Source organism: Saccopteryx leptura, chromosome 5 (assembly GCF_036850995.1).
Source record: "Saccopteryx leptura isolate mSacLep1 chromosome 5, mSacLep1_pri_phased_curated, whole genome shotgun sequence".
Lineage (NCBI taxonomy): Eukaryota > Metazoa > Chordata > Mammalia > Chiroptera > Emballonuridae > Saccopteryx > Saccopteryx leptura.
Genome location: NC_089507.1, coordinates 213,714,612 through 213,736,035, shown reverse-complemented (window position 1 = coordinate 213,736,035; position 21,424 = coordinate 213,714,612). Strand labels below are relative to the sequence as shown.

The 21,424-nt window shown below is 44.2% G+C and overlaps 3 protein-coding genes across 3 annotated transcripts in view; 1 reads left to right on the top strand and 2 right to left on the bottom strand.

The window, feature by feature from the left end:
* The window catches only part of LOC136406650 (BPI fold-containing family B member 1-like), a 202,438-nt gene that overhangs the window by 144,992 nt on the left and 36,022 nt on the right, over positions 1 to 21,424 (bottom strand). The window lies entirely within an intron of this gene.
* LOC136405093 (BPI fold-containing family A member 1-like) overlaps positions 1 to 21,424 on the bottom strand; it is a 228,069-nt gene that overhangs the window by 198,905 nt on the left and 7,740 nt on the right. The gene's annotated exons all lie outside the window — the stretch shown is intronic.
* Positions 3,774 to 20,642, top strand: LOC136405671 (BPI fold-containing family A member 3-like). The gene is made up of 5 exons (XM_066385145.1): positions 3,774 to 3,842; positions 4,450 to 4,579; positions 16,986 to 17,139; positions 19,920 to 20,072; positions 20,369 to 20,642. Exons 2-5 carry the CDS (start codon positions 4,576 to 4,578, stop codon positions 20,640 to 20,642), a joined length of 585 nt encoding a protein of 194 aa, XP_066241242.1. The 5' UTR covers positions 3,774 to 3,842; positions 4,450 to 4,575.

Genomic DNA, 21,424 nt, shown 5'->3' with positions numbered 1-21,424 from the left:
CCAACTCCTGGACGTCACTCTAGGCCCCACTTGTCCTCTCCGCTGCCCCACCCTGCTCCACGCTGCAGCCCTCTGCCCTGTAGTCTCTCTGAAGGACCCGCCCCTCCATCAACACACCCTGTAGTTTCACACCGCTGTGCCTTTGCACATGCAGATCCTTTCGCTGGGATGCTCTGTCCTTCTTCTTTAAGGCTCCTTCTCATCACTCATTCATTCAACAAATGTTTACTGAGAACCTACTATACCAGGCCCAGCATGTTTGATCCTATGGATACAACAGTGATCAGACAGAAAAATAAAAAATCCATAGCTAAATGAAGACCTACACCCTGGCCAACCAAGTCTGTCAACCTCAACAGACAGTGAGTCCCTAGGAGGCAAGACTTAGGTCTGATTTCTCTCCATAATTCCAAAATGCAGAAAACAGCAAAGTTCTCAGGGACGTCCATTCACTGGTTCATCAGACAGTCACCGGGTGCCTAGGTCACCCCAGACATTGGAGGACAGGGCGGTGCAGGGGGAAGACAGGGGACTCGGGAGCTCTGCTGACCTGGCTCTGACCTCATCGATGCTAACTAGCTGTGTGACCTCGGACAGGTCACATTGCTTCTCTGAAGAGCCCCTTTGACTGCGCCTGACAATGATGCCACGGCAACGACTTCTCAGTGCGGCAGAGACGGTTCCCCTGGCCCACCGAGGAGGCCTCCGTTCTGCTCTAAAAGGAGAAATCTGTGATACGGTGTCCAGGTTACAGGCTTGGGCAGAAGATACAACTTAATTTAAAACCTGACTCTACTGTAGACTAGCTCTATGATCTCGGGCAAGAATTGTATACACTTGAGTCACAGTTTTCTCATCTGTAAAATAGGACTAATAATAGTGTTTATATCCTAGGGATGCTAGAAAGGTTGCACAAGCATTTGTGAAAACCTACCTGTCGATAATAGCGAACACTACTATTATTACAGAGGGGAAAACTGAGGCTCAGAAAGGACATCGGAGCTGTCCAGTGTCAAACGACGAGACTGGGCAGAGCCCCGCGAGAACTCAAGGCTTCCTGAACTGAGGCCGAGGAACCCCCTTTCCAACCTCCACGCTTGGCAGAAAAGTGGCTTCCTGGTCACTCCTGTCCCCAGACCTCCCTCACTCATACACAGACGAGGAGACCATCTCAAAGCAGGACAGAGAGAGAATGAGAGACAAGAACCATCTCCCCACATTCTCAGTGTCCTCCACATTCTCTGCACCTCTGCATTTGGTGACATCGTGATGTACAGTTTGAAATACATTATTGACACATCCGGCTTGAGTGAGTCCTTACCTCGTGACCCCTGGGGCCTCCTGTAGGAAATGTTTGCTTTGGAATTTGTGGGATGGACATGGTGAGATGGACGGCTTCTCTTCAGTTTCCCAGCTGTCAATCACTTAGCGCCACGTCTCCCCGGCTGTGGGCTCACTCGCTATATATTAAGTCAGCCCCACTGCAGAACCCAGCAGAAATCAACTGACGGAGACCCAGAGCTCCTCCACTGTCCCCTGCAGAAATCCAGGTGAGCACAACGCAACGACCCTCTCAAACCTGCCTTTTTGTCAGACACCAAGCCAGACGGAAGCTTTTCGTGAGTGTTGCCCAGTGACAAATTGGTGCTGGCTCTAGCACAGAACACGAGAAACAGCAGCTTCAGTGCTGACGAGATGTCCAGAGGGAGAAGGATACACTGGCATAAGGCGTCCGCCAGCTTTCTCCTCTGCTACCCCTGGGTTGTGGCTTTCATGCTCATGCTGATAAAATAGCTGCTGAGATACATCCATCGTTTCTGGCATCAGATTAAGAAAAAGCTGGAGAGGAAAACAAAAGCTTGTCAGCCCACTTTAGTTTTTTTTTTATTTATTTATTTTTTTTATTCATTTTTTTAGAGAGGAGAGGGAGAGACAGAGAGAAGAGACAGAGAGAGAAGGGGGGGAGGAGCTGGAAGCATCAACTCCCATATGTGCCTTGACCAGGCAAGCCCAGGGTTTCGAACCAGTGACCTCAGCATTTCCAGGTCTACGCTTTATCCACTGCACCACCACAGGTCAGGCAAGTCAGCCCACTTTAAATAGCTCTTTAAGAAGACCCAGCCTAAGAAGGTTGGGGAGAGAAGCCTTTTGTTAGGCCCGTTTCTGCTCTCAAAAATGAAAGAGTTCTTTAAAGGGAGAGGGAAGGGTGGGCAGGTGCCCTCAGCTCTCCACGCTTCTATTTCTTGCTCTTTAAAATAAGCTTGTTGATATTTTTCTCAGAGGACAGAGCTGTTGCAAAGTTTTAGTGTAGATCCCCTCTCTCTGCATCCAAAAATGCCCCTTGGCCACCCTGTCCTCGTTCAGGCTCTGTTAGTGTGTGCGTTTCCCTAAAGGCACTGTCAGAACCAGGGAGGGATGAAGAGAACCATTGACTAGTAAGTTCAAAATGAGTTTCCATTTAGTGGCCCTTGCTTAAGCAATTTTTCAAAATACTTGTTGAATCCTCACAGTAACTTTATTTATTGAGGTACAGAGTAAAGTACACACAACTTAAAGGCAGGGCAACTGGTAGCTACCCACTAAATATGGGTGGTCTCAGGGAAAGCATAATTATGCTCTGGGCCTCAGTTTTCATTCTGTAAATGGAAGTGGAATTGGGATAGGTAGGAATACGTACAGAGGAGTCCCTGGTTTTCCTCCACCCCGAAACCCTTCAGCTCCATAGAGAATCTCAGACTGACCCTGACACTGACTCGACTTACCTGGGGCCCCCAGGGCACATCCCAAGTGCTGAAGGTATCAGGTCCTCTTCTCATCCTTGGTGGGCTGCCTGCCCTGTTGTCTGCTCAGTGCTGGAATATTTGAATTTCCTATGGGTCTGTTACACAGCGTAATTAAAAATATTTCTTAGATTTCAGTCCATTTGCTCTTTTATCTTAGCATGCCTTGTTATTCTTTTATTGGATGCTGGACATCATGATGAAAAATTGTAGAGGCTCTGAATGATGTTTTCTTGTTCCAAAGAACAGACTTACATGAGTTTTCTGGCCACCCCAGATTCACGCTCTGGGGACACCCTCTCAGCGGATGACCCCCACAACCTACACTCTCTGCTCTGCCCTCCCCCAGGTGCCTGATCCAAGATGCTGAGGATCTCCGGCCTCTTCCTGCTCCTCTGCGGGCTGCTTGCTCCATCCACTGCTCAGGACCGCCAAGGTGAGACAGTCCTCTCTTGAGTCATGCCTGGCCTTGTCAGACCCAAGGGTTTCTCCTAGAAAAAATCTAAGCCATGAGCCAATGCCGGTTAAGTTTTTATTAGCGTCGTGCCCAGTACACAGTTAACACCATTAATCGTTAGCTATTCTGATCATCACTACACAACTGTATTTAATCTCTTCCCAAGATCCCCCTCTTTCCTGTCTCCGTACTCTGTTTCATCTGCTAAGATCCACCATCCAAGACCCCAGCCCTACCTGGACGGGCCATGCCCACTTCCCCCACACTCACTCCCCTCTGACCACCGTGGCCCCCGAAGCACACGAAACACACTGAAGAACCTTTGCAGGCGCTGTTCCCTCTGCTTAAAACAGCCTTCCCCTAACGATCCACAGGGCGCCCTCCCTTCCTCAGGTCTCGGCTAAGACGTCAATTTTGCAGAAAGACCTTCCTCGGCCTGAACTAGTGCCCTCCGCCCGCCCTCTGGGTGCTCAGCCTGCCCGTGCTCTTCCCTCCTCCGCAGAGCGCGCGCCCCTCGGAATGCACCGCTATAGCCGCAGTGCTTAGAACATTGACACTTCTTTCCAGGCCCCTTGGCAAACAGCCTCTGCCCAGAGACTCTCCAGGTGACACCCCATCACCCTCACATCCCATCTTCACCCCTAGGGCTCCTGCCTCCTCACCAACCACCAGCCTGTCGGCTCGGTGAGGGCGGAGGGTCCTCCGGTTTCCACCCACGCAGCCCCGCCCCTTTGGCACGGCTCCTGCACATAGGAGACCCCATAAATATCTGCTAAACGACTGTGTCTAGAACCTGGGGCGCCCACGCAGGACAGGCAGACCTGATGAATGAGAAGTAAACGCGCCACGTGTGGGACGTGTTCAGAGGTCAAGGTCGTGTCCGGGAATTTGGGGCAGTGACCGTCAAATTGGGTTTTTTGGGGGTTTTTTGTTTTTGTTTTTGTTTTAGTTTTTTTTAAATTTTATTTTATTTTATTTATTCATTTTAGAGAGGAGAGCGAAAGGAAGAGAGGGAGAGAGAGAGGAGAGAGAGACAGAGAGAGAAGGTGGGGAGGAGCTGGAAGCATCATCTCCCATATGTGCCTTGACCAGGCAAGCCCAGGGTTTCGAACCGGGGACCTCAGCATTTCCAGGTCGATGCTTTATCCACTGCGCCACCACAGGTCAGGCCGGGTTTTGAGGCCCATGTTTCTTTCTCAACTTTAACCCAAGGACCCCCAGGCGCAGACGTTCCTCCCAGCCCGGTGACCCCTGACCTAAAAGGATCATTGAATGACTTCCTCAGCAACAAAATAAGCTCCGTGAAGTTGAGTACGAGGTTCACGAACGGACACAGATATGGGTGAGCGCTCTCTGATCACTCTGCCCCAGGCCCAGCCGGTCCTGGTTCTGTGTATTTAGGGAAATGAGATCTTCAATGACTATTTCTATTTCTTAATACTTACAGTTTATCACTGTTTCTTTTTTTCCTTCATCACAACTTCGCATGTCATGGTTTGCTCTAACTGTATCCATTTAATTCGGTTTATATCAAATATATACACTCATAGTTATGAGCCCAGGGATCCTCATCTGTACAATGGGTGAGCTAGAACGCTATTACCTGGGCTGCTTTTTTGTTTGTTTGTTTTTAATTTATTTATTAAATTTAATGCAGTGACATTGATAAATCAGGGTACATATGTTGAAAGAAAACATCTCTAGATTATTTTGACATTTAATTGTGCTGTATACCCCTCCCCCAAAGCTAAATTGTCTTCTGTCACCTTTTATCTGGTTTTCTTTGTGCCCCTCCCCTCCCCCAACTTCTCTCTCCTTCTTCACCCCATCCCCCTTCCCCCCACCCCCCACCCCTGTTGCCATCACATTCTTGTTCATGTCTCTGAGTCTCATTTTTATGTCCCTTCTATGTATGGATTCATATAGTTCTTAGTTTTTTTCTGATTTACTTATTTCACTCCGTATAATGTTATCAAGGTCCATCCATGTTATTGTAAATGATCCGATGTCATCATTTCTTATGGCTGAGTAGTACTCCATAGTATAAATGTACCAAAGCTTTTTAATCCACTCGTCCTCTGACGGACACTTGGGCTGTTTCCAGATCTTCGCTATTGTGAACAATGCTGCCATAAACATGGGGGTGCATTTCTCCTTTTGGAGCTGTTCTATGGTGTCCTTGGGGTATATTCCTAAAAGTGGGATAGCTGGGTCAAAAGGCAGTTCGATTTTCAGTTTTTTGAGGAATCTCCATACTGTTTTCCACAGTGGCTGCACCAGTCTGCATTCCCACCAGCAGTGCAGGAGGGTTCCCTTTCTCCACATCCTCGCCAGCAGTTATTCTGTGTTGTTTTGTTGATGAGCGCCATTCTGACTGGTGTGAGGTGATATCTCATTGTGGTTTTAATTTGTATTTCTCTACTAAAGGGGGTTTTCCAACCAGATTCAAAGAACAAAAGAAAACAACACCACAAGTAACAGCTCCACCAAGAACACAATAAAACCAAACTTAAACTGTGACAACAAAGGAAAAAAAAAAGGGGGGGAGAGAATGGAGATTAACAGTAGCAAAGGACGATGAAGTGCAGAAATACTTATAAGATAGGGTACTACAATGAATATGGTAGGTACCCTTTTCATTACTTAATGGTAACCACCCTAGAAAAAACCACCACAAAAACACATGACTTAAAAAAGGTAGCAACAGAGGAAAGAAGTATGGAACACAAACAAACAGAAACAAATGATAGAAAAACAAAAGAGAAGAATCAAACTAGATACAAAACTAACAGAAAGCAATTTATAAAATGGCAGTAGGGAACTCACAAGTGTCAATAATTACACTAAATGTAAATGGATTAAACTTACCAATAAAAAGACACAGAGTAGCAGAATGGATTAAAAAAGAAAATCCAACTATATGCTGCCTACAAGAAACACATCTAAGCAACAAGGATAAAAACAAATTCAAAGTGAAAGGCTGGAAAACAATACTCCAAGCAAACAACACCCAAAAAAAAGCAGGTGTAGCAATACTCATATCTGATAATGCTGACTACAAGACAGAAAAAGTACTCAGAGACAAAAATGGTCACTTCATAATGATTAAGGGGACACTGAATCAAGAAGACATAACAATCCTTAATATATATGCACCAAACCAAGGAGCACCAAAATATATAAGACAGCTACTTATTGACCTTAAAACAAAAATACAATCATACTTGGAGACCTCAATACTCCGCTGACGGCTCTAGATCGGTCATCCAAACAGAGAATCAATAAAGATATAGTGGCCTTGAACGAAATACTAGAACACCTGGATATGATAGACATCTACAGGACACTTCATCCCAAAGCGACAGAGTATACATTTTTCTCTAGTGTACATGGAACATTCTCAAGAATTGACCATATGTTGGGCCACAAAGACAATATCAGCAAATTTAGAAAAATTGAAATTGTACCAAGCATATTTTCTGATCATAAAGCCTTGAAACTAGAATTCAACTGCAAAAAAGAGGGGGAAAAAACCACAAAAATGTGGAAACTAAACAACATACTTCTAAAAAATGAATGGGTCAAAGAAGAAATAAGCGCAGAGATCAAAAGATACATACAGACAAATGAAAATGAAAATACGACATATCAGAATCTCTGGGATGCTGCAAAAGCAGTAATAAGAGGAAAGTTCATATCACTTCAGGCCTATATGAACAAACAAGAGAGAGCCGAAGTAAACCACTTAACTTCACACCTTAAGGAACTAGAAAAAGAAGAACAAAGACAACCCAAAACCAGCCGAAGAAAAGAGATAATAAAAATCAGAGCAGAAATAAATGAAATAGAGAACAGAAAAACTATAGAAAAAATCAATAAAACAAGGAGCTGGTTCTTTGAAAAGATCAACAAAATTGACAAACCCTTGGCAAGACTCACCAAGGAAAAAAGGCACAGGACTCAAATAAATAAAATCCAAAATGAAAGAGGAGAGATCACCACAGACATCATAGATATACAAAGAATTATTGTAGAATACTATGAAAAATTATATGCCACCAAATACAACAATCTAGAAGAAATGGATAAATTCCTAGAACAATACAACCTTCCTAGACTGAGTCATGAAGAAGCAGAAAGCCTAAACAGACCAATCAGCAGGGAGGAAATAGAAAAAACTATTAAAAAACTCCCCAAAAATAAAAGTCCAGGCCCAGACGGTTATACTAGTGAAATCTATCAAACATTCAAAGAAGACTTGGTTCCTATTCTACTGAAAGTCTTCCAAAAAATTGAAGAAGAAGCAATACTTCCAAACACATTTTATGAGGCCAACATAACCCTCATACCAAAACCTGGCAAGGATGGCACAAAGAAAGAAAACTACAGACCAATATCTCTAATGAATACAGATGCTAAAATTCTAAACAAAATACTGGCAAACCGAATACAACAACATATTAAAAAAATAATACATCATGATCAAGTGGGATTCATCCCAGAATCTCAAGGATGGTTCAACATACGCAAAACGGTTAACGTAATACACCATATCAACAAAACAAAGAACAAAAACCATATGATCTTATCAATAGATGCAGAAAAGGCTTTTGATAAAATACAACACAATTTTATGTTTAAGACTCTCAACAAAATGGGTATAGAAGGAAAATATCTCAACATGATAAAGGCCATATATGATAAACCATCAGCCAACATCATTTTAAATGGCATAAAACTGAGGACTTTCTACCTTAAATCAGGAACAAGACAGGGTTGTCCACTCTCTCCACTCTTATTTAACGTGGTGCTAGAAGTTCTGGCCAGAGCAATCAGACAAGACAAAGAAATAAAAGGCATCCATATTGGAAAAGAAGAAGTAAAGGTATCACTTTTTGCTGATGATATGATCCTATACATCGAAAACCCGAAGGACTCCACAAAAAGATTATTAGAAACAATAAACCAATACAGTAAGGTCGCAGGATACAAAATTAACATACAGAAGTCCATAGCCTTTCTCTATGCCAACAATGAAATATTAGAAAACGAACTCAAAAAAATAATCCCCTTCACGATTGCAACAAAAAAAATAAAATACCTAGGAATAAACATAACAAAGAATGTAAAGGACCTATATAATGAAAATTACAAAGCATTGTTAAGAGAAATCGAAAAAGATACAATGAGATGGAAAAATATTCCTTGTTCTTGGATAGGAAGAATAAATATAATCAAAATGGCCATATTACCCAAAGCAATATACAAATTTAATGCAATTCCCATCAAAATCCCTATGGGATTTTTTAAAGAAATGGAACAAAAAATCATCAGATTTATATGGAACTATAAAAAACCCCGAATAGCCAAAACAATCCTAAGGAAAAAGAATGAAGCTGGGGGCATTACAATACCTGACTTTAAACTATATTATAGGGCCACAATAATCAAAACAGCATGGTATTGGCAGAAAAATAGACACTCAGACCAATGGAACAGAATAGAAAGCCCAGAAATAAAACCACATATATATGGTCAAATAATCTTTGATAAAGGGGCCAACAACACACAATGGAGAAAAGAAAGCCTCTTCAACAAATGGTGTTGGGAAAACTGGAAAGCCACATGCAAAAGAATGAAACTCGACTACAGCCTGTCCCCATGTACTAAAATTAATTCAAAATGGATCAAAGACCTAAATATAAGACCTGAAACAATAAAGTACATAGAAGAAGACATAGGTACTAAACTCATGGACCTGGGTTTTAAAGAACATTTTATGAACTTGACTCCAATGGCAAGAGAAGTGAAGGCAAAGATAAATGAATGGGACTACATCAGAATAAAAAGTTTTTGCTCAGCAAGAGAAACTGATATCAAAATAAACAGACAGCCAACTAAATGGGAAATGATATTTTCAAACAACAGCTCAGATAAGGGCCTAATTTCCAAAATTTACAAAGAACTCATAAAACTCAACAACAAACAAACAAACAATCCAATAAAAAAATGGGAAGAAGACATGAATAGACACTTCTCCCAGGAAGAGATACAAATGGCCAACAGATATATGAAAAAATGCTCAGCTTCATTAGTTATTAGGGAAATGCAAATCAAAACTACAATGAGATACCACCTCACCCCTGTTAGATTAGCTATGATCAACAAGACGGGTAATAGCAAATGTTGGAGAGGCTGTGGAGAAAAAGGAACCCTCATTCACTGTTGGTGGGACTGTAAAGTAGTACAACCATTATGGAGGAAAGTATGGTGGTTCCTCAAAAAACTGCAAATAGAACTACCTTATGACCCAGCAATCCCTCTACTGGGTATATACCCCAAAACCTCAGAAACATTGATACGTGAAGACACATGTAGCCCCATGTTCATTGCAGCACTGTTCACAGTGGCCAAGACATGGAAACAACCAAAAAGCCCTTCAATAGAAGACTGGATAAAGAAGATGTGGCACATATACACTATGGAATACTACTCAGCCATAAGCAACGATGACATCAGATCATTTACAGCAAAATGGTGGGATCTTGATAACATTATAAGGAGTGAAATAAGTAAATCAGAAAAAAACAAGAACTACATGATTCCATACATTGGTGGAACATAAAAATGAGACTAAGAGACATGGACAAGAGTGTGGTGGTTACCAGGGGTGGGGGGAGGGAGGACAGGGGGAGAGTTAGGGGGAGGGGGAGGGGCACAGAGAACTAGATAGAGGGTGGCGAAGGACAATCTGACTTTGGGCGAGGGGTATGCAACATAATTTAATGACAAAATAACCTAGACATGTTTTCTTTGAATATATGTACCCTGATTTATTAATGTCATCCCATTACCATTAATAAAAATTTATTTAAAAAAAAAAATAAAAAAAAAAATAATTTGTATTTCTCTAATGATTAGTGATGTTGAGCATTTTTTCATATGCCTATTGGCCATCTGTATGCCCTCTTTGGAGAAGTGTCTATTCATCTCTTTTGCCCATTTTTGGATTGGATTGTTTGTCTTCCTGGTGTTGAGATTTACAAGTTCTTTATAAATTTTGGTTATTAACCCCTTATCAGACGTATTGTCAAATGTGTTCTCCCATTGTGTAGTTTGTCTTTTTATTCTGTTCTTGTCTTTAGCTGTGCAAAAGCTTTTTAGTTTGATGTAGTCCCATTTGTTTATCCTGTCTTTTATTTCACTTCCCCGTGGAGATAAATCGGCAAATATAGTGCTCCGAGAGATGTCCGAGAGCTTACTGCCTATGTTTTCTTCTAAGATGCTTATGGTTTCACGACCTACATTTAAGTCTTTTATCCATTTTGAGTTTATTTTTGTAAGTGGTGTAAGCTGGTGATCTAGTTTCATTTCTTTGCAGGTAGCTGTCCAATTTTCCCAACACAATTTGTTAAAGAGGCTGTCTTTACTCCATTGTATGCTCTTACCTCCTTTGTCAAATATCAGTTGTCCATAGAACTGTGGGTTTATTTCTGTGTTCTCTGTTCTGTTCCATTCATCTATATGCCTGTTCTTATGCCAGTACCAGGCTGTTTTGAGTACAATGGCCTTGATATCAGGAAGTGTGATACCTCCCACTTTATTCTTCTTTTTTAAGATTGCTGAGGCTATTCATGTTCTCTTTTGGTTCCATATAAATTTTTGGAATATGTGGTCTATATCTTTGAAGTATGTCATTGGTATTTTAATTGGTATTGCATTGAATTTATAGATTGCTTTGGGTAATATAGACATTTTAATGATGTTTATTCTTCCTAACCATGAGCACGGTATATGCTTCCACTTGTTTGTATCTTCCTTGATTTCTTTTATCAATGCTTTGTAGTTTTCCGAGTACAAGTCTTTAGTCTCTCTGGTTAAGTTTATTCCTAGGTACTTTATTTTTTTGGTTGTAATTGTGAAGGGGATTGTTTCCTTAATTTCTCTTTCTGACTGTTCATTGTTGGTGTATAAAAATGCCTCTGATTTCTGAGTATTGATTTTATATCCTGCCACTTTGCTGAATTCATTTATCAGGTCCAGTAGCTTTTTGACTGAGACTTTAGGGTTTTCTATATACAATATCATATCATCTGCAAATAATGATAGTTTTACTACTTCTTTTCCAACTTGAATGCCTTTTATTTCTTCTTCTTGTCTGATTGCTGTGGCTAGGACTTCCAGGACCATGTTAAATAAGAGTGGTGAAAGGGGGCACCCCTGCCTTGTTCCTGATCTTAAGGGTATTGCTTTTAATTTTTGCCCATTGAGTATGATGTTGGCTGTGGGTTTCTCATAGATGGCTTTTATCATGTTGAGGTATGTTCCCTGTATTCCCACTTTGCTGAGAGTTTTGATCATGAATGGGTGCTGGATTTTATCAAATGCTTTTTCTGCATCTATTGAAATTATCATATAGGTTTTCTCCTTCTTTTTGTTTATGTGATGAATCACATTGATTGATTTGCAAATATTGTACCAGCCTTGACTCCCCAGAATAAATCCCACTTGATCATGGTGTATGATTTTTCCATATATTGTTGGATCCAGTTTGCTAATATTTTGTTGAGGATTTTTCCATCTATATTCATCAGAGATATTGGCCTATAATTTTCTTTCTTTGTGTTGTCTTCGCCTGGTTTTGGAATCAGAATTATGCTTGCCTCATAAAAGGAGCTTGGAAGTCTTCCTTCCTCTTGAATTTTTTGAAATAGTTTGAGAAGGATAGGAGTTAGTTCTTCTTTGAATATTTGGTAGAATTCCGTTGTGAAGCCATCGGGCCCCGGACTTTTCTTTGTTGGGAGTTTTTTGATAACTGTTTCAATCTCATTTGTTGTAATCAGTCTGTTTAGGTTTTCTGATTCTTCCAGATTGATTTTTGGAAGATTGTATGTTTCAAGGAATTTGTCCATTTCATCTAGGTTGTCTAGTTTTTTGGCATACATTTCTTCATAGTATTTTCTTACAATATTTTGTATTTCTGTTGTGTCAGTTGTTATTTCTCCTCTCTCATTTCTAATTTTATTTATTTGAGTCCTCTCTCTCTTTTTCTTTGTGAGTCTAGTTAAAGGTTCATCAATCTTGTTTACCTTTTCAAAGAACCAGCTCTTAGTTTCATTGATCCTCTGTATTGTTTCTTTAGCCTCTATGTCATTTATTTCTGCTCTGATCTTTATTATTTTCTTCCTTCTAGTAGCTCTGGGCTTTACTTGCTGTTATTTTTCTAATTCTTTTAGATGCAGGGTTAAGTTGTTTATTTGAGCTTTTTCTAGCTTCTGAAAGTGAGCCTGTGGTGCTATGAACTTCCCTCTCAGCACTGTTTTCGCTGTGTCCCATAAATTTTGAGTTGTTGTATGCTCATTGTCATTCATTTCTAGGAATTTTTTTATTTCTTCTTTGATCTCATTCTTAATCCATTCATTATTTAACAACCTGCTATTTAGTTTCCATGTGTTTGAGAATTTTTGAGCTTTTCTGTTGTGGTTCATTTCTAGTTTCATGCCGTTGTGATTGGAGAAAGTGCTTGATATGATTTCAGTCTTCTTAAATTTGTTGAGAGCACTTTTGTGCCCTAACATGTGGTCTATCCTAGAGAATGTACCGTGAGCACTTGAAAAGAATGTATATTCTGCTGCTTTAGGGTGAAAGGTTCTGAAGATATCTATTAAATCGAGTTGATCTAGTGTTTCCAATAAGTCTGCTGTTTCTTTGTTAATTTTCTTTCTTGAGGACCTATCTAGTGATGTTAGTGGGGTATTGAAATCCCCTACTATTATAGTATTGCTGTTGATCTCGCCCTTTAAATCCATCAAAGTCTGCTTTATATATTTGGGTGCTCCTATATTAGGTGCATAGATATTTATAATAGTTATATCTTCCTGTTGGATTACTCCCTTTATCATTATGTAGTGGCCTTCTTTATCTCTTACTATATCCTTTGTTTTAAAGTCCAATTTGTCTGATATAAGTATTGCTACCCCAGTTTTTTTTTCATTTCCGTTTGCATGAAATGTTTTTTTCCATCCTTTTACCTTCAATCTATGTGTGTCTTTTGTTCTAAGGTGTGTCTCTTGTAGACAACATATGTATGGGTCCTGTTTTCTTATCCACGCAGCTACCCTATGTCTTTTGATTGGATCATTTAATCCATTTACATTTAAGGTTATTATTGATATGTAGTTGTTTATTGCCATTTTCTTCTTTAAAGGTGTATTCCCTTTTTTGCTATATTCTTTTCCCACTTTGATCTGTTTACAACAGGCCCCTTAACGTTTCCTGCAGTATTGGTTTGGTTGTAATGAATTCCTTGAGTTGTTTTTTGTCTGGGAAGCTTTTTATTTCTCCTTCGATTTTAAACGATAGCCTTGCTGGATAAAGTAGTCTTGGTTGTAGGTTCTTGTTCTGCATTACTTTGAATATTTCTTGCCATTCCCTTCTGGCCTCAAGTGTTTCTTTTGAGAATTTGGATGTCATCCTTATGGGGGCTCCTTTGTAGGTGATAACTTTTTTTTCTCTTGCAGCTTTTAATATTTTCTCTTTATCGCTTAGCTTTGGTATTTTAATTATGATGTGTCTTGGTGTAGGTTTCTTTGGGTTTCTCTTTAATGGAGTCCTCTGTGCTTCTTGGACTTGTGAGAGCTTCTCTTGCATTAATTTAGGGAAATTTTCAGCTATGATATGATTGAACAACATCTCTATTCCTTGTTCCTTTTCTTCTTCTTCAGGAACCCCTATGATGCAGATGTTATTTCTCTTCATGTTGTCACAGAGCTCTCTAAGAGTTTCCTCTGACTTTCTGAGTCTCTTTTCTTCTCTGCTTTCATTCCTTCATTCCAGTTGTCCTCTAACTCGCTGATTCGATCCTCTGCTCTATCTATCCTGTTTTTAATTCCTTCCATTGTGGTCTTTATTTCTGATATTGTATTTGTCATCTCTGACTGATTCTTTTTTATTCTTGCTATTTCTTTATTTAGGTGTTCATAATGACCATCCATTGTTGTTCTAAGATCCCTAAGCATCCTTACAATCATTATTTTGAACTCCGCATCTGGAAGTTTGATTATTTCCATATCACTCAGTTCATCTCTTGAAGGTGTCTCTTGTGGTTTCATTTGGATTGTACTTCTTTGTCTTCTCATCATCTGTTTTTGGGTGTTTTATTTGTAGAGTTGGTTGAGTCTAGGCTTGGTGTTGTCTGCCTCCAGTTTTCAGTTGTGTTATTTCCAGGTCTTCTTGGGTTGGTATCAGCTGTTATCTGTAATCCACTATCGGATTTGGGCAGCTTTGAAGTCTTGATTTGTTTGTTTTCTTAACAGGTGATAGTCTTGTTTACTGATCTCAGCAGGGGGCTTCCTTGAAACTGTATCCAGGAATGCGATGGGTGTAACCTGAGACTCTGAAGGCCTCTTTAGCCAGCTAATCTCACTGGGGGCAGGGTGTTTCCTCAGCTTCAGTAGGGGGAGGTGTATCTCAGATCTCCATGGAGACCTGAGTTACTGCCCTTCCTCCTCACTTCTTGTTTTCAGCTGTGTCTTGTTGTGCTGATTGGAGCTGGATAGATGTCTGGAGATCTCTGATCCAGAAGCACTTCAGCTCTGTTTTGTGAAATGTTCAGTCCCTCCCCCAGCTATGGCTGCCTCCAGCATGGACAAGTCAGCTTTTTTAGATCGTTTCGTGCATTCCTTAGCCCCTCACAGTCTGTCCCTCTCCCTGTCCTTTCCACTTGGGAGATAAGCTGGTCTTTTCAACACACCTCGCTCCCTGGTCACCAGGCAAGTGGCTGTGAGTAGTAGTTTCTGCTCTTTTCCCTGTGTGAGATCCCCTCTGGGCTCTCAGCCTCACACCCCCCCTCCGTTCCTGTAAGCAGAGGTGATTCAGGCGCTCCCTACCAGGATTGTTGTGGCTTCTTCTTTGCTCCTTGGTTTTTGAGAGCTGTTATTGCAGTTCAGAGTTGGTTTTTCATGCTGATTTTTGCTAAATTGATTTGTATTCCAGTTTGGTGGTGAGAGCTGGGCGTCTATGCATCTTCCTACTCCGCTGCCATCTTTTTCAATTACCTGGGCTGCTTTTGAGACTCAATGAAGAAAAGTACATGCACAGCACTATTCTAGCTGCGAATATGTTTATCGCTACAACCACCTCTCACGTATCAGTGCTTAGCTACAAATAACAGAAAACCTAACTCGACCTGGCTCAAACAGAAAAACAGTCATTTCCCAGAACTGAAAGTCTCAGGCAAGGCCAGCTGCAGGTCTGGTTCAGTCAGCAGCTCAAAGCTGCCATTCAGAACCGGATTTGGTCCATTTCCCTTAGTGCTGTTAGCATCATGATTTCAGCCTCAGGCTGCTGGTTTCCAGTATGGTAGGAAATGGTGGCCGGTGGCCTTGGAACTGAAGGCTGCCTGTTCCTTTCCACTGGAAGAAAAAGAAAGAAACCTCCTCCTCAAACATGAAACCCAAGATCTTCTGTTTAGTCTGATAAGACCAACCTGGGTCACAGGACAACTTTGAACCTGAAAGAGTCACCATGCAATGGTGGCTCAGGTGATTAACAGCCTCACCTGGACCAGGAAATGGAGATAGTGCCTGAATCAAAACAGAGTTTGGATGGAAATGACAGGATGGTTGAATGGAAGGAAAGATGGGCAGATGGATGGGTTGATAGATGGGTGGGTAGGTGTGTGTATGGATGGAATATTGGACTGTCAACTAGTAGTGTCTGTTGCTCACCAATTCCCAACTGCTACTATCATCATTAACAAAAAATTATAAGAGTTCTAGGCATACTTATAGTCTCACTCTATCTTTGAAACTACTTAGTTAATTATGTCTCTCCTACCACACAGAAAGCTGGTCTGTGTCTTTGGTGCCCAGCACAGGGCCTGACACCCAGTAGACGCTCAGTAAATATTCTGTGGATGACAGTCCTCAATGTTCCTCACAAGAATCCTGTGAGATGGGTATGATTACTGTCCCTATCACACAGATGAGGAAGTCCAGAATCAGGGAGCTAACAGAGCTAAGAGTTGAACCCAGATCTGTGGCTGCAGACACACCTTTTCTTTAGAGGCAGCAGAAACAGGGGGTGCTGAACAGGGGTCTGGAAGCCGGCCTCTGGGGGAGGAGGGTGTGGTGCAACAATGGCTCCCGCTGCTCTGCGGTGGCCCAGAGCGTGGGTCCTGATCATAGAAAGGGTCAAGTCAGTGAAATAGGTGTGTCCCGTGGGGAGCACTGAGGTTTGTTAGATTCGTACCCTGACTCTGAGCAGGAGAGTCTGGAGCCAAGAGAGGCAGAACTTAGACATGTCCACAGCTTTCAACTCCCCTTCCCTTTAGAAGTGCGTTGTTTTCTGCTGGGAGCTGCACTCCGTCCTGCAGTTTATGTTGGGTGTGGCGCGAGAGGGTTGACATTTCTTCTCTCCTGATTTGCCCACCTATGTTAATCTTCACCCAGCATCCACTGTGACCTGCATCTATGATAGGCTCTGGCACGGGTGACACTTCAACCAGCATATCCCCTTTAAGCAGCTGTTCCCGGCCAGACCCTCTGAGGAATGTCACATCGCCCCTGCACAGCTGAACCTCACAGATGAAGAATGTGGATCTCGGGGTTGGGGGCCTCGGGGTGCCATGTACTTAATCTCACAGTAAGGAGTGGATGCTCCAGCCTGCAACTCTGACCTCCTGATTCCAAGTCCCCTGCCTTGTCTGTGACCTTGTACAATGTCACTGATCCCTCCTCTGTTTCCAGTTATTACCCTGGGCCTCATGAAGCACAACGCAGAGGGCCGGATTCGGAACATCTGCCTCCTGGACAGTCTGAAGGCCTCTGAGCAGGTGGCCCCGGGCATGGTGGGCTGGCTAACCGGTGGTGGCACGAGCCTCCAGGAGCAGCGAGAAGGCGGGTGAGACCCTGAACCCCAACCCTGGAACTCTTTATAGAGCTCTGGGTCAGAGGGGAGAGCTGGGGAATGGAAGTGCACGTTCTAGGTAGAGAGAAGGAAGGAAGATTGGAAGGAGGAGATGTCACATACAAGGGGTATTTGGAGAGGCAGCATAGCAGAGTAAGTAAGAATGAAGGGTTGGGAGTAAAAGTTTCTGCACTGAAATCTTGGCTCTGGCTCTGGCTGGTTGGTTCAGTGGTAGAGCCTTGGGTAATCGACGCTGTGGATGCCCGGGCTCGATTCCCGGTGAGTATACACAGGAAAAGTGACCGCCTGCTTCTTCCCCCTACCCTTCTCCCTCTTCCTTCTCTCCCTCTTTCTCTCATTCTTTCTCCCCACCCTCCTCCAGCCATGGGTCATTTGAGCAAGTCGGCTTTGTGCACTGAGGATGGCACCATGGCCTTTCCTAAGGAGCTAAAATAGCTTGGTTGCTGAGCAACAAAGCAATGACCCCAGATGGCATAGCATCACCCCAAAGGTGGCTTGCTTGGTGGATCCTGGTCTGGGCACATGTGGGATTCTGTCTCTTTCTCTCCCTGCCTCTCAGATAAACAAAAAAAATCTTGGCTCTGCTACCAACCTTGGGGAAAATGCTGGACTGCTCTGGCTTAATCTATAACATGGGTGCCCAGAGCACAGCTGGATAAACAACTGGGAGCCCCAAAAACTAAGGACTGGAGTCAGACATGTGAACTCCACTCTATTTTTTGATGGCTGTGTGACTCTTTCCAAAGCATTTGAGCTGTCTAACCTTCAGCCCTGAGTCCGCCTCAGTGAAATGGTCACGATTGTCCCTGTTGCTGGCAGTTTTGGGGTTTTCTCTGCCACACATGGTGGGTGCATGTCCATCAGTAGGTACAATCACCCTCACAGAACTGGGCCTGTCCTGCTCACCTCCATTTCCATGCCTCCTTCCTGAGGGGTGCAGGCCTCCCCAGCTTCCCAGGCTTAAAGCTCCTCGGCCCCAGCACCCCATTATTCCAGCCTGCTGTGCCTGGGGCTCCCTTCTCTCTGCCTCCAATCCCCTCTCTCTCCATTTTAGTGGGGCCACCCCTCACCAGCAGGGTGTTCCTGGATGGGTGCAGCCACGATCACCTCCCTTCATTCATTCCTTAAACAACTGTCACAAATATTTATAGAGCACTTAATGTGTAACAGGACCTGGGCTGGGTACTGAGTGCACAGCTATGAACAAGACACACCGTCACTGCCTTTTGGGACCTTAATCCTCATTCTTGAGATAGGTCACGAAAGTAAATAACCAATCTCAGGTGGAGGGAGATGAAGGCAGTTTGATCAAGATAAAGGGTGTGTGAGGGGGCTGATCAAGAGGACCCATCTAAAAAAGTAACCCCCTGGCTGACCAGGCATTGGCACAGTGGATAGAGCGTCGAACTGGGATGCAGAGGACCCAGATTCGATACCTCAAGATCACCAGCTTGAGCGCAAGCTTATCTGGTTTGAGCAAAGCTCACCAGCTTGGATCCGAGGTCGCTGGCTCGAGCAAGGGGTTACTTGGTCTGCTAAAGGCCCACCGTCAAGGCACATATAAGAGAGCAATCAATGAACAACTAAATGTAGGGTTGTGAAGTGAAGTAAGGGTTAAGTGAAGTCATGACCATTTGAGAGAAGGCACTGATTGATGCTTCTCATCTCTCTTCGTTCCTGTTTGTCTGTCCCTGTCTATTCCTCTCTCTGACTCTCTCTCTGTCTCTGTAAAAATGGAAGGAAGGAAGGAAGGAAGGAAGGAAGGAAGGAAGGAAGGAAGGAAGGAAGGAAGGAAGGAAGGAAAGAAGGAAAGGGAAGGGAAGGGAGGGAGGGAGGGAGGGAGGGAGGGAGGAAGGAAGGAAGGAAGGACAAAACCTAGGACACTAGGACCTTAGGTACCAACCAGAATGAGGAAGCATGTGACGTAAGAGGCATGCGGGTGGGGAGGGGGCTGGAAAGACCTGGAGATAGGAGAGAAATCGGTGTGTTTGAGGAAAAGCACAGGTCCTGTGTGGCCAGGTGAGCAAGACAGCAGGTGAGGCCGGGCCCTGCAGGTCTCGGGGGCTGTGGTGAGGAGTTCGGGTTCTAACCAAGGACAGTGAGAAACACGCGGAGAATGTTGAGCGAGAGGGGAGTTAGGCCCCTTGGGCTGCCCCAGGGACAGGTCTATAGAGAGGCCAAGGTCACGCCGGAAGCCCAGAGAAACTAGAGTGTCTCCAGACAGGCAGTGATGGTCACCAGGACCCAGTAAAGGTGACAGAGGAGGGTGTGTTTTACAAGCAGAGACAAGATGACTTGCTGATGGTTTGAATGTGGAGATGATGGGTGGAGGCCATCAAGCGCACCTCTGGTTTGGGCTTGGGCGGCCTGCTAGGTGGTGGGGCAGCCTGGTAGGTGGTGGGGTCACTTATCGAGCGGGGCAGGCATAGCTTGAGAACAGGCCTGTGGTCTGGGTCTGCGGCTGGCTGTGGGTCACAGAAATCGGTATAACCATGTGGATCTCAACCCTTGCATTCCCAAAGGCCCCTAAGCTGGTCTGTATAAAGGATTTTCAGAAGCCACAGTGGCTAATAGCAGTTTTCTCCTTAATCATTGACCTCAAGGTTTACCACGCAGGGTGTGGCATCCCTCTGGGGCGGTTTGTTGAAAGGACTCCGTGTGGACAGCACTGTCCACGCAGACAGCCACTCTTCATGTTGACAGCCTCCACCTCCCGCTCTTTCTCTGTCTCCTGTCCTCTCTCTCATCCCCAGGAGGCCCTTCAATAACAAGACTGTGAAGACACATGCACGCATGAGCTTCGCTGTGGAGTTCTGGCTGGAGAAAGACGAGTTTGGCCGGAGGGATCTGGTGACAGGCCATTGCCGCGTGCAGCCCAGCAGCGTCCACATGACACTCCTCACTGAGTAAGGTCCCCGTGGCACCTCCCCAGGGCTGGGCCCCTTCCTGCGGCCACCTGTCCCCACCACCTCCTGGGCGAACTCCAAAGAGATCTCACCCTTTCCCAGGACCTGATCCTTCTCCTGCCTCCCAGTGATGCCCCACCTCTTCTCAGAAAGAAACCAGGCTCCTCCCCTCCCCACCCCTGCAGCCCACCTCCACCCGCTCCCATCAGGAACTCCTGGCAGCCCCCCCACCCCCCGTTCCCCTCGCTCCATCCTGCGCTGTCTCAGCTCCTGGGTCGCTCCCTGGGCCATTGCAGGAGCGTGCTCCGGCGGCCCCTGGCTGGACCTCACCTCCTTCACTCCGTGCTCCGGCAGCAGAAGTCACTTTCTAGTCCGGTATCTGGCCGTGTCCTCCAGCCCCAGCCCCACTCCTCCCAGGGGTCCTCCAGTGCCCTGTGGATGAAGAGCCAACTCCTGGACGTCACTCTAGGCCCCACTTGTCCTCTCCGCTGCCCCACCCTGCTCCACGCTGCAGCCCTCTGCCCCGTAGTCTCTCTGAAGGACCGGCCCCTCCATCAACACACCGTGTAGTTTCACACCGCTGTGCCTTTGCACATGCAGATCCTTTCGCTGAGATACCCTGCTCTTCCTGTTTAAGGCTCCTTCTCATCACTCATTCATTCAACAAATGTTTACTGAGAACCTACTATACCAGGCCCAGCATGCTTGATCCCAGGGATACAACAGTGATCAGACAGAAAAATAAAAAAATCCATAGCTAAATGAAGACCTACACCCTGGCCGACCAAGTCTGTCAACCTCAACAGACAGTGAGTCCCGAGGAGGCAAGACTTAGGTCTGATTTCTCTCCGTAATTCCAAAATGCTGAAAGCAACGAAGTTCTAAGGGGACAACCATTCACTGATTCATCAGACAGTCACCGGGTGCCTAGGTCACCCCAGACATTGGAGGACAGGGCGGTGCAGGGGGAAGACAGGGGACTCGGGGGCTCTGCTGACCTGGTCTGACCTCATCGGTGCTAACTAGCTGTGTGACCTCGGACAGGTCACATTGCTTCTCAGAAGAGCCCCTTTGACTGCGCCTGACAATGATGCCACGGCAACGACTTCTCAGTGCGGCAGAGACGGTTCCCCTGGCCCACCGAGGAGGCCTCCGTTCTGCTCTAAAAGGAGAAATCTGTGATACGGTGTCCAGGTTACAGGCTTGGGCAGAAGATAGAACTAGATGTAAAACCTGACTCTACTGTAGACTAGCTCTATGACCTCGGGCAAAAATTGTTAATCTTGAGTCACAGCTTCCTTGTGCTATAAAATGAGACTAATAATAGTGTTGATATCCTAGGGACACTAGGA

Coding starts and splice junctions, on each gene's coding strand:
- LOC136405671 (XM_066385145.1), top strand. Junction 17,140..19,919: donor CAGGAGCAGCGAGAAGGCGG/GTGAGACCCTGA, acceptor TCTCATCCCCAG/GAGGCCCTTCAATAACAAGA. Junction 20,073..20,368: donor CACATGACACTCCTCACTGA/GTAAGGTCCCCG, acceptor GGGCCATTGCAG/GAGCGTGCTCCGGCGGCCCC.